This window comes from Cervus elaphus, chromosome 25 (genome assembly GCF_910594005.1).
Source record: "Cervus elaphus chromosome 25, mCerEla1.1, whole genome shotgun sequence".
Lineage (NCBI taxonomy): Eukaryota > Metazoa > Chordata > Mammalia > Artiodactyla > Cervidae > Cervus > Cervus elaphus.
The window spans coordinates 27,693,344-27,706,510 of record NC_057839.1 but is presented as its reverse complement, the minus strand read 5'-3'; the positions used below and the strand labels follow the sequence as shown (position 1 = coordinate 27,706,510).

General features: G+C 41.7%; 1 protein-coding gene across 1 annotated transcript in view; it reads right to left on the bottom strand.

The window, feature by feature from the left end:
* ARL15 (ADP ribosylation factor like GTPase 15) overlaps nucleotides 1-13,167 on the bottom strand; it is a 446,241-nt gene that overhangs the window by 286,217 nt on the left and 146,857 nt on the right. Inside the window, exon 2 of the mRNA XM_043887934.1 lies at nucleotides 994-1,138. Coding sequence (XP_043743869.1) covers nucleotides 994-1,138 — 145 coding nt within the window. The remainder of the gene's footprint in view (nucleotides 1-993; nucleotides 1,139-13,167) is intronic.

Sequence of the window (13,167 nt, the reverse complement as noted above, 5' to 3'; positions counted from 1 at the left end):
GCTTGTATCAGTTGCTAAGTCATGTCTGACTCTTCTGTGACCATATGAACTGTAGCCTGCCAGGCCCCTCTTTCCATGGGATTTCCCAGGGAAGAAAACTGGAGTGGGTTGCCATTTCCTTCTTCAAAGTAGGTGCTCAAAGTAAGCTGTCTGAATGAAAACTCTTTTTAAGTTTTGCAGACAATGTCTCAGCCCACTCCTCCCACAGTACCTCTGTTTTTCATTTCCTTCAACTATTCTTCCATAATTTCCTTTAATTAACACCTGTCTTTCATTTTCAGGTGAAAAAGAGGAAGTATTGGGGGAGTGACAAAAGCTCTTGGTAGCACTTTGAGCTGGATAATTCTTTCTGGTGGGGGCTCATCATGTGTACTATAGGATATTTAACAGTATCCTTGGCTTCTACACAAAAGAAGTCAGTCGCACCTTCCCCCAGTTCTAAGAACCAAAATGTCTCCAGACATTACCAAATGTCCCCTCAGGAGCAAAATGTGCCCTGACTGAGAACCAGCGCCTAGACTGACTTTTCTAGGCTACCTCAGTGAACATGGTAAGCCTGAATGATGGTCCCTGTTCCCACCATCCTCCAGGGAAGAAGACTGAGATTATCACTTGTACCGTGTAGGGAGTGTGTGACCAACACAAGTAGGTTAGGGTGACACCTCAAGGGAGAAAGACACTCAATGGGTCTGAGATGAACCCATTTGTCACAGTACTAGGATTCTAGGCTGCAGAGTTATTTTCTATCAACATTCTCCTGGCTTGATTTATTCAGTGGCACTGAAATGACCAACTAGAGGGATGGAAGGTACAATTTAATGCTATTAAAGCCTCCTTTAAACATAGTTTGAAAAATAAGAGTATCTGAAAATAAATAATAAACTCATTGAACCATCTCAGTGAAATGAGGGGATCCCACCAAAGCATAGGAAGCAAAAGAGAGCATCTCAGGGGTGAGGAAGAAAAGGACGAGGACCCTGGTACAGTACCCACCTGTTGTTGACACAACACTGTCAGGGCTTTCACTGCAGAGCTTGGACAGCAGGCTGGTCTTGCCAGAGCCCATGAGGCCTATGCAGACCAGGTCATACTCCGGGCGTGCAGGCGGTGGACCCTTGCAGCAGAGTGCTCTAAAACACTGCCAAGAGAGGGGAAATATGGCTCTTTAACAAGATTATAGAGGCAAAGCATAGTCACATTTTAAATGATCACATATTGAGAAGTAACCAAATAACCTATTCATTCTAAGGAGGAAAGGGGCATTGATGGTGAGAGACCCAAGGATATCACCTTTACTGAGCAATCAAAATTAATATCCCAGAAATGAGACTCACAAGGACTTGAAAACCCCTCCTGCTGTGATCGGGCACTGCAAGGGGCATCACGTCATCGCACAACTTTCCTGTCAAAAACGCACCACCAGCATCTGAGCACCAGGAGGTCAGATACCACCACTGTGAGGAGCATTCCACAGGACAATTAGCCTGCTCTCTAACATCTCAAAGAAAGGCTGAGGAACTGTTTCAGGTTAAAGAAGACTAAAGAGATGTAATAATCACAATGTCTCCTGGACTGGATCCTGGATTGGGTGGAGGAAAAACACCATAAACCAACCTTGTTGGGCAACAGATAACGGCTGAACAGAGACTGAATATTAGAACCTGCAATGATAGTATTGCATAAGGTTAAATTTCCTGAATTTTATCATTGGACTATGGTTACCAAATGAATATCACTGTCCTGAGAAAACAAATACTAAAGTGTTTAGTGACGAAGGGTCTTGATATCTGCAGTTAACTGGCTAAGAACATTTCTAAATCTCTACCTCCATCACCACCTCCACACTTAGATGGTGATGAATGTGATAAAGCAATCATGGTAAAATGTTAATGACGGAGGAACCTGAGTGGAGTCTAAGGGAAATTCCATGTACTTACAATGCTTTAATATTATTTCAAAATAAAATTCTTTTAAAATCATTAAATTCAGTTCCCACATATATCACTGTCATCCTGACTTTTGAAACATTTTGTGCATGCTTAGTCACTAAGTCATGTCTAACTGTTTGTGACCTCATGGACTGTAGCCCACCAGGCTCCTCTATCCATGGGATCTTCCAGGCAAGAACAGTGGAGTGGGCAGCCATTCCCTTCTCCAGGGGATCTTCCTAATCCAGGGATCAAACCCAGGTCTCCTGCATTGCAGGTGGATTCTTTACCATCTGAGCCACTAAGGAAGCCCACTAGGGGTGACTGGGCTTCATCAAGGCTATCATCTAAATGAGATGAGAAACTGGGAAAAAGTATGCTGAAAAAGCAAAGTGACAGAAAAGGTTCCCTTATTGGTCAATTTTGGTAAAAAAAAAAAAAAATTGACTTCTTAAATCTGGACAAAGAAAATCACATACCACCCTTGGAACTTCAACTAGCCTTCCTAAACCACCAAACAGAAGGAATTCCACTTTTGGGAGAAGCAAATGAAACAAAAATCCTCTTCTGACACAACCTAGAATTTTGCTTCAGGTCAAATGACCTCAGGGTACTATGAACTAGTGCTTGCTCTGCAATAGTTAAAAGACCAGGGGATTTAGGAGACTGGAAATCGTTCATGCAGGTTTTGGTCTTTCTACTTAATTGACATCCACTTATTAGAGGCCATCTAGTTTACAAAGCCTAAAGTATTTAGGCCCTGAAAGATACATGAGGAAGGAGGAGACAGGGAGGTGAGAGGGATGCAGATCTACTGACTTCTTGGTCCTTTGGAGATCATGAGAGAAGAGACCTATAATTCTTCTTACGCTGATGAAATACGAGGTCTAACGGGCTGTCACACTCTTACAAATCAAGCTTGACTATTTCTCACCCTCACTTCTCATAGTCAGTAAGTCCAATCTGTATGACCTCTGAAATAGCTCTAGAATCTATCTGCCTCTCTCCAGCCCAGGTCACTGCTGCTTGGACAACATCAAAATCCTCCAACGAGTCCTAGTACATTCACCATTGCCCCCTCTATTCTCTTTTGCGGCTGCCATTATGACCCAGGTGGTCTACAGGGCCCTCCATGATCTGCTCCACCCAAGCCTCCAGCCTCATCTCTGTAACTCTCCATCTTAGTACTCCACCTCCAGTAACACTGACCCTCTGGCATCGCACAGCATTCAACACATGCCACTCCCTTTTCCCCCAACTTCGGGCATACTGAACACTTCACTGACTTTCAGGTTCCCGTTAAAGCAACCCTTCCTCAGCGCTGCCAGCTCTGATGGTAAGACTATGTGAGCAATTTGTGTCCAGCTCTCAGAGCACATTTGTGAATTCATCACACAGACAGTTAGTTTCTTATTCATCACCAGACTGTGGGAACCACATCTGTTCATCTTCATCTTAGTATCCCCAGTGCTTAGCAGAGACCACAGCATAGAATCCACTTTCAATGAAGAACTACTGAATGACATTTAAATATCATCTAAGAAAGGAGAAAAGAAAATGTAAAGGTTAACAGGAAGCTTGATCGATGCTCTCTGGGCCCCTCATACTTCAAGAAAATAGTGTTAACATTGAGAAATACTAGACTTTTTCACTTCTCTCCAATGCCAGAAGTGTTAGCCCAGTTCCCGAAAGAGTGATTTTGACGTGCAGGACCTACTTTCTTGGTATGATAGAACTTCTTTTTGTCCTAAATTCACTTTTCCTTGGCTTTTAAGAAGCTCTGCCTACTTCTGGTAAATTCTATGATCATCTAACCCATATTCTTCTTGGATTTATTAAACTCTAATCATATTTCTTCTCAGTCTTTTCAAGTCTGAGAAGTCCTAATTATTTCAGTGTGCCTTCATATAGCAAACCCCTCCCACTCCTTCATCAGATTAGTGACTTTTCTCTGGCCTTACTTGAGCTCCATTTTGCCTCTCCTACAAGATTAATGACTACAACTACAAAAAGTATCCTAGATGCCAGTACATCACATCCCGGATTCGTAGGAAGGTTGGCTGATGATATCAGACTTTTTGCAAACTTTTTCTTACCCATAAAAGAAAGAAGTCCCCTGAACTCATGATGAGAGTTTTCCTGAGAGACAGATATACGTATGTACGCATTCCCTCAAAGACTGGCCAGCTATGCACTAAGAAGAGCTCTGCCAAGTTCAGCTATGATAGATAACATCACTAGTCTCTCTTACTGGGTTGCTTTGACATTTTTGGGAAAAGAGGAGAGAGACCCTATTCCTGCTCTGAACACCCCCATTTGTGCTCAGCTCCTGTACCGAAATTCCCCTGAACTCTCTCTTGAAAAGAAGACTGGCCCACCTATCCTGGCTGAAATGATCATCACTCTCAAATACAAGATGAAACTGCAGGTGACTGACTGCTGTAGCAGGTGACTGATAAACCAGCCAATCTGATCACAGGACCACAGCCGTGTCTGACTCAATGACACTAGGCCATGCCATGTGGGGCCACCCAAGATGGATGGGTCATGGTGGAGAGTTCTGACAAAATTTGGTCCACTGGACAAGGGAATGGCAAACCACTTCAGTATTCTTGCCTTGAACCCCATGAACAGTATGAAAAGGCAAAAAGATAGGACACTGAAAGATGAACTCTCCAGGTCGGTGGGTGCCCAATATGCTACTGGAGATCATGGAGAAATAACTCCAGAAAGAATGAAGAGACGGAACCAAAGCAAAAACAACACCCAGTTGTGGATGTGACTGGTGATGGAAACAAGGTCTGATGCTGTAAAGAGCAACATTGCATAGGAACCTGGAATGTTAGGTCCATGAATCAAGGCTTCCAATCAAATTGGAAGTGGTCAAACGGGAGATGGCAAGAGTGAACATTGACATTTTAGGAATCAGTTAACTAAAATGGACTGGAGTGGGTGAATTTGACTCAGATGGCCATTATATCTACTACTGTGGGTAAGAATCCCTCAGAAGAAATGGAGTAGCCATCACAGTCAACAAGAGTCCGAAATGCAGTACTTAAGTGCAATCTCAAAAACAACGGAATGATCTGTTTGTTTCTAAGGCAAACCATTCAATGTCACATTAATCCAAGTCTATGCCCCGACCAGTAATGCTGAAGAAGCTGAACAGATCTATGAAGACCTACAAGGACTTCTAGAACTAACACCCAAAAAAGATCTCCTTTTCATTATAGGGGACTGGAATTCAAAAGTAGGAAGTCAAGAAACACCTGGAGTAACAGGCAAATTTGGCCTTGGAGTACAGAATGAAACAGGGCAAAGACTAATAGGGTTTTGTCAAGAGAATGCACTGGTCATAGCAAACACACTCTTTCAACAACACAAGAGAAGAATCTACACATGGACATCACAGGATGGCCAACACCAAAATCAGATTGATTATATTCTTTGCAGCCAAATGTGGAGAAGCTCGATAAGAGTCAGCAAAAACAAGACTGGGAGCAGACTGCGGCTCAGATCATAAACTCCTTATTGCCAAATTCAGACAATTTGAATTGAAGAAAGTGGGGAAAACCACTAAACCATTCAGGTATGACCTAAATCAATCCCTTATGATTATACAGTGGAAGTGAGAAACAGATTTAAGGGACTAGATCTGATAAAGTGCCTGATGAGCTATGGACAGAGGTTCATGACATTGTACAGGAGACAGGGATCAAGACCATCCCCCAAAAAAGAAATGCAAAAAAAACAAAATGGTTGTCTGAGGAGGCCTTTCAAATAGCTGTGAAAAGAAGAGAAGCGAAAAGCAAAGGAGAAAAGGAAAGATATTCCCATTTGAATGCAGAGTTTCAAAGAATAGCAAGGAGAGATAAGAAAACCTTCCTCAGCGAGCAATGCAAAGAAATAGAGGAAAACAATAGAATGGGAAAGACTTGGGATCCCATCAAGAAAATTAGAGATCCCAAGGGAACATTTCATGCAAAGATGGGCTCAATAAAGGAAGAAATGGTATGGACCTGACAGAAGCAGAAGATATTAAGAAGAGGTGGCAAGAATACACAGAAGAACTGTACAAAAAAGATTTTCACGACCCAGTTAATCACGATGCTGTGATCATTCACCTAGAGCCAGACATCCTGGAATGTGAAGTTAAGTGGGCCTTAGAAAGCATCACTACGAACAAAGCTAGTGGATGTGATGGAATTCCAGTTGAGCTATTTCAAATCCTGAAAGATGATGCTGTGAAAGTGCTGCACTCAATATGCCAGCAAATTTGGAAAACTCAGCAGCGGCCACAGGACTGGAAAAGGTCAGTTATCACTGCAATCTCAAAGAAAGGCAATGCCAAAGAATGCTCAAACTACCTCAAATTGAACTCATTTCACAGGCTAGTAAAGTAATGCTCAAAATTCTCCAAGCCAGGCTTCAGCAATACATGAACCATGAACTTCCAGATGTTCAAGCTGGTTTTAGAAAAGACAGAGGAACCAGAGATCAAATTGCCAACATCCAATGGATCATCAAAAAAGCTAGAGAGTTCCAGAAAAACATCTACTTCTGCTTTATTGACTATGCCAAAGCCTTTGATGTGTGGATCACAATAAATTCTGGAAAATTCTTCAAGAGATGGGAATACCAGACCACCTGACCTGCCTCTTGAGAAACCCGTATGCAGGTCAGGAAACAACAGTTAGAACTGGACATGGGATAACAGACTGGTTCCAAATAGGAAAAGGAGTGCATCAAGGCTGTATACTGTCACCCTGCTTATTTAACTTATATGCAGAGTACATCATGAGAAATGCTGGGCTGGAGGAAGCACAAGCTGGAATCAAGATTTCTCGGAAAAATATCAATAACCTCAGATATGCAGATGACACCACCTTTATGGCAGAAAGTGAAAAAGAACTAAAGAGCCTCTTGATGAAAGTGAAAGAGGAAAGTGAAAAAGTTGGCTTAAAGCTCAACATTCAGAAAACTAAGATCATGGCATCTGGTCCCATCACTTCATGGGAAATAGATGGGGAAACAGTGGATGAGTTTATTTTTCTGGGCTCCAAAATCACTGTAGATGGTGATTGAAGCCATGAAATTAAAAGACACTTACTCGTTGGAAGGAAAGTCACGACCAACCTAGACAGCATATTAAAAAGCAGAAACATTACTTTGCCAACAAAGGTCCATCTAGTCAAAGCTAAGGTTTTTCCAGTAGTCACGTATGGATGTGAAAGTTGGACTATAAAGAAAGGTGAGTACCGAAGAATTGATGCTTTTGAACTGTGGTGTTGGAGAAGACACTTGAGAGTCCCCTGAACTGCAAGGAGACCCAACCAGTCTATCCTAAAGGAGATCAGTCCTGGGTGTTCATTGGAAGGACTGATGTTGAAGCAGAAACTCCAATACTCTGGCCACCTGATGCAAAGAGCTGACTCATTTGAAAAGACCCTGATGCTGGGAAAGATTGAGGGCAGGAGCTAAAGGGGACAACAGAGGATGAGATGGTTGGATGGCATCACCGACTCAATGGACATGAGTTTAGGTAGGCTCCGGGAGTTGGTGTTGGACAGGGAGGCCTAGCATGCTGCAGTTCATTGGGTCGCAAAGAGTCAGACACGACTGAACTGAACTGATTGCCATATATTGCCCAGTTTCAATCATTCATATGCCAATATTACTCAACATATTTTGGAAAACGTTCCAGAATTTTATCTTCATGTTCTTTTTAAATTACAGAGTGTAAAAACTTTGCAGCCAAACCCAAAAATATCTACATCATCTGCTCATTTATTCTAGGTCACCTAAGACGTGTGTCACATAAAAGGCAATTGAGGAGTGACATTCTACTCTACTCCTGTCTTTTATCTCATCTTTCTATCCTCCTATGATGCCATCTTCACTGCATGTTTTCAGCCTGGTAAAGACACCTAATATAATATTTCCCCTCTCCCCCCAATCTCTTTCTTGAATTTCAGGATCTATATTTCAACTGTTCTGAAAGAATCCGAACTAAATCCAAATAAAACAACCCACTCTAAAAACACAGGCTATAGAGATAAGACATTTTGGAACATAAAAAGCATAAAGGTTAAACTGACAATTATTATAAGACAGTATCTTTGAAATAAGTCACAGACTCTTTGGGGGTTTATTTGAAATAAATAAATTCAATGGTTGACAGGGATAGTGTCAGATTTGAAGCCAACAAAATAAGACTCTTAAAACTATGCTACTTCAAATGGGGGAAGAATGTTCATGTTTTTTGAGTCAGTTCCTAAAAACTACAGTTTTTACTTGGTTTTCACTTTAATACTTAATGAAGCTTTGGATCTCATAGTCAATTTACTTAAAATTACTCATTTTGGCCTCTAGACTATACTGTACCAAAGTTCATTGTGTCTGTCTCGTAAAGCAGCCCGTGCATTGTTAAGAGTAAGCCCCTTTCAGCGGTGTACAATGCTAAACACAAAGCTGTCGGCTGTCCTGACAGCACACAGAAAACTCAGGCTTCATTCCCAGGCCAGACACTGAGGCATTGTATGATTCTGTGCAGGCCCATAAACCTAGCCGGCTTCAGTCTCCCCATGATTAACCAGTAACGCTTTAATACTATCAGCCACTTCCTTTCTTTAGGAGGATGTTATGAGGCATTAGTTCAATGCATTATGCTACAAGAAGGTAACATACAAGTAAGTAAGTGTATTTATTACCTTACCTCATCTCACTAAGGTATCTTAGACGACTGTCATCTCTCTTGGGTAAGGAAGGGCCTGGCAGTCCACCATGCAGCCCAGACTTCCCTTCTACCGGCCCACAGCTGCCTCCACATGCTCCATGCCATCCCAGTCCAACCCAAGACACTAAAAGACACAAAGCTTAACCTTCACTTGCAGCATGGAATGGAGAACAGGGTGAGTCCACATGGAGGATGCCAGCAGACAACCAAGGTCATGGTCTCTTGCTTAGACTGCTAGTTCATAGGTCTGTTCACATAGGGTCTGTTATGACTTGTTCCTTTCCAAAAGAACCAAGTCTCTCTCTCATTATGTTAAGATGCAGGTTGTTTCCTGCCAGCTTAAGTTCACAAGCTTCTACCAACACTGTGTGTGAGGACACCGTAAGCCAATGTCTTGAGAGAGGGCCAAGACTGAATCACCAGTAGTAACTGTTGTATACTCTGGACAAATTGTATACGCCTGAGCTGAAAGGCTTAGCCAAAAAGCCTAAGCCAAAATATTAAGGAATCTTTTTTTGAAGGAGGATGATCACATACATGTATCAGGAAAAAAAAAATAAGCAAAAGATTAAATTGCCAGGGTAAAATGAGGGGTTGTATTTCAGCCTGGTAGTCTAGCACCAAGGCAGCAAGATTATTTTAAAATGTCCCCATTTCTGCTAGGGACAGTACCAGACATTGGTAAACTGGCAGAGCACTGTACATAGCAGGACTCATTGAACAACTGTTCACCAAACTGATGCTGTAAAGCACGGATGAAGCACTTACCATGTATCACTCTTCCCTCTGCATCTCTACCTGAATGATGCCAGTCATCCTCCAGATCACTCTCTACTCCCTCAGACAGCCTGAGCACTTCGTGTTTCTATGCCACCCGGGTCCCGTGTACTCAGAAAGAAAGGCTCTTCCTCTTCTCTACTTGACAAATTTCTGTTCAAAGTTCTGCTCAGATGACATCTCCTCCAGAAGGTCTCCATTTCCATCAGAGAGAACTATTCCTTTCTTCTACTCCTTGGTCCTTTAACATACTTCCAGCACTGTGGTTAATATTATGCCACATATTTTTTTTCCTGACTTCTGCAAGAATTATTAGATAACAGATTTATGCACACTGACCCAATAATCCCTGATCTGATTACTCGGTCAAAAAGTTTCATTTTACAGCCACCCAGGGTAGCCAGGCACCAAAGCAGAGAGGCAGAGCTGTCATACAATTCACGTTTCTAGACAGAGTCCTGCTTGAGATCCTCCCCCTCTGGCACTGGCCCTTGCACTGCCAGTATCTCCTACCATCCCATCTCACTTAACCCCCTAGCCTCTGGGGACATGGCATTTGTTTCAAGTGATGCTCTGTTTTTCATCTTGAATACATGACTTTATTCTGTATATGATTTCAATCTGATTGAGGCTCTGTAGAGTTTCTGGAAAATTTTCTTCTGTCAGTGTTGGGGCTTCCCACAGCTATACAGTCACTGCCCAAGCCCCAAACTATCTCCTCCTTATTTATCAATAAAACAAGTCTTGCCAAACAAAACCTAGAGGTTTCTTATGGTGGATGACTGCATCTTTCCCTGAAGCCCTCAAATGGGGCCTAGCACTTTGCTCAATGAATATTTATCAGATTAACAAAAAATTAGTTAATTGGTACCTAAAAGCAATAGAAAAGTCACCCATAACTTGAAATGGATATATTTCTTAGGTGGTTTTGTTTCAAAACCAAAAGACACCTATACATTCTGACCTTCGCCAACTGTCACAATGACAATAAAGATTTTGAAAAGAAGTCAATTTCTAGAATGTTTTCTAACACTAAACATGTTCACTGAAAAAAAAATTCAGTGTGTTAACATACAAAACTATAATTTTAAAATATTTCCCAAGTCTATAATAATAAAATATGGGTCCATCTTCTGAAAATACAACCAAACATTTATAGAGCTTGAAAGAACTGCTTAAACTCTGAAAAAGACATGAGGAAGAATTGTGTCCTAATAACACAAAACAAAACCAAAGGTGATTGGTACTATATTAAGCACAAGATATAAATGATTTGTGAGTGTTAATTCACTTACTCCTAGGAACAACCCAATGAGAAAAGTACTTTGCACTTCCCATTTTAAGATGGGGAAAGCGAGGCCCAAAGAAGTTAAATATGGTTGTTTAAGTGGAACTAGGATTTGAACTCTGGCAGTCTGGCTCCAGAGGAATTTTCTGAGTGACGGGAATGAAAAGCCTCTAATACCCGAGGGTGTGTCATACAGAGGCGAAATTAGGGGCATTCTGTGAACAGGACAATGTACAGATACGAAGCTGTGCCAGATAGTGTGAGAGAGACAAGAGTTGCGGCTCCAACCAGGGCCATTTGGCTCCAGAGCTCTTACTCATGTCCTCTTGGCCTTGGTACAGCCACGGCTGAAGTCAGGGATGTTGTCCTGAGGAAGTAAAGCCTGTCTGTGTAACAGGACAGATGCCGGCAGAGAAAGGGGAAGATGTGAGTCTCAGTGATGCTTCCTTCCTTGCACTGTCCCATTCATGGCTGAAGTATCTTTCATTTCAGGCAGAGAACTGCATCCTTCTCCCAGGAGAGTTAAAGGAACTGGGTTCCTTCAGGCTGACTTAGGGAGCAGAGAAGGAGGGGGAGCTGGCTAGGCTGGAAGAAAAGAGGACATTGGAGGGCTGCTAGCGTCTTTTTCCTGCTGTTTGCTTCTTTCATTTAACTCATTTTTGTCCTATGGAAAGGTCAAAGCCTGTCTCTGACGAAAAGCCCATGCTAATGGCAGAGATTTCTGATTCTGAGCATGGTAAATAAGGGGGAAAAAACCTCTAAAGGAAGAGTCTTCAAATTTTCTCCTTTAAAATATATGTGCATGTAAATTATACTTTAATAAAGTAAATAAAACAAGCAAATGCTACACAAAATAAAACATGTCAGGGAAGAGTATGGGAGAAAATACATGAATAAACTGGACTGTTTGGAAATCCATGTCAAAGAGACAGCCTATATGAACATGCAAGCTCTTAGCTAACCCTTTCTTTCCATATGCAAGAAGAAAAATGAATTTCAAAAATGCTCTGGTGTCTGGGACTACATAGTAAGTCTTGCAAAAGATGTGAGAAGAATATAAATTCAAAATGGCACCCTCAGCTACAGAAATAATCAGCAGGGTGACAGAGTGCTGTGAAGAGGCCCTTGATCACCAGGCAGATCCCAGCAGACAACTCCTCTCCATGTTACAAGGGCAATCCACTTTTTGAGGTGAAAAATCTTGTGGCCCTTTAAGACCCTAGTGGGGGAAAAAACAATAAGTTGTTTTTACATAAGATGGGTCAAATCTTTCGGCCATGCAGGCTGCTCCGAGCTCACAGATGAAGGCTTTGGCCCAGAATTGTCTCAGGGCTGAGGCTTCTGTCCAATACATCACATTGCCTCAGGACACTAAGTCTGTCTTTGCCTTCCCCTTTGTATTTCTCAATCCACATTCCTTTTTGGGGTGAAATACTCCATTATTTCTGCTTTGTTCTGGGCTGTCTCCTGTCTCTGTCCCTATTAACTCGTGGCAACAAAAGAAACAAACAGAAGCAGGGGATTTCATGCTTAGCAGCTACAGACATTGGCCTCACGGCTTTGCAGAGGGGCAGACATTTGAGACTTTGAATGGAAGAGAGTGCCGCGGCGTTGAACCAGACCAGGGGCCCACGTGGCTCCCAGTCTGCGCATCAGTCATCCTGATCAGTGGCATTCACGAGTCCTAGTACATGTATTTCCAGATAAGCCACAAGTCGAGTTTTAAAAGTTAAGGCATGTATCTGATAATTAGACTAAAGGAACTCTAATTCAAGATTCTCCTATATTCAAGCAATCCATAATTTCAGGTCTTCTCATGTAAGAAATAGATTAGGGGGATATTTTTCTATAAGTAAAAATGAAGAAACTCAAAGAGGAAGCTAAGTAGAAAATAAACATCTTTCTTGTTTTTAAGATGTAGTCTTTCTTTTACAATGGCTGGACAGAGTATCTAATTTTTCTAATGACAGAATTACCCAATAAAAGTAGCAGTAAATTCTCCAGGTATGACTATATGTAATGAGAACCAAGCTAAATGCATATTCATAAAGGTATACAAATCAGGGCTTCACCTGCGTCATTTTCTGACAACTTATTATGTTTTCCCCTAAAGAGCAAAGAGATACAAATTTAGTTGAACATGAAAGAGACACATTTTGTATTGAACCTCTTTTTTGGTCACTTTCTAAACAGCTTTTCTAAATGAGAATTAGGGCATAAAAATACACTCACTACCAAAAACACATTTACTATTCCTTAGCAATGGCCTTTTCCTATACTTTGTACACTTAGGAAAAATCAGGGGATGCAAATATTTTAAAAGAGCTAGAATCCCTAGGTAGATCTTCAAGTGGGTTTACAGGTCATCTAAAAATCTCCCAGGAAAAATCCCAACAAAGCAGAGTCTCTCTGCTCTTCATGCTTTTGGAACTGGAGAT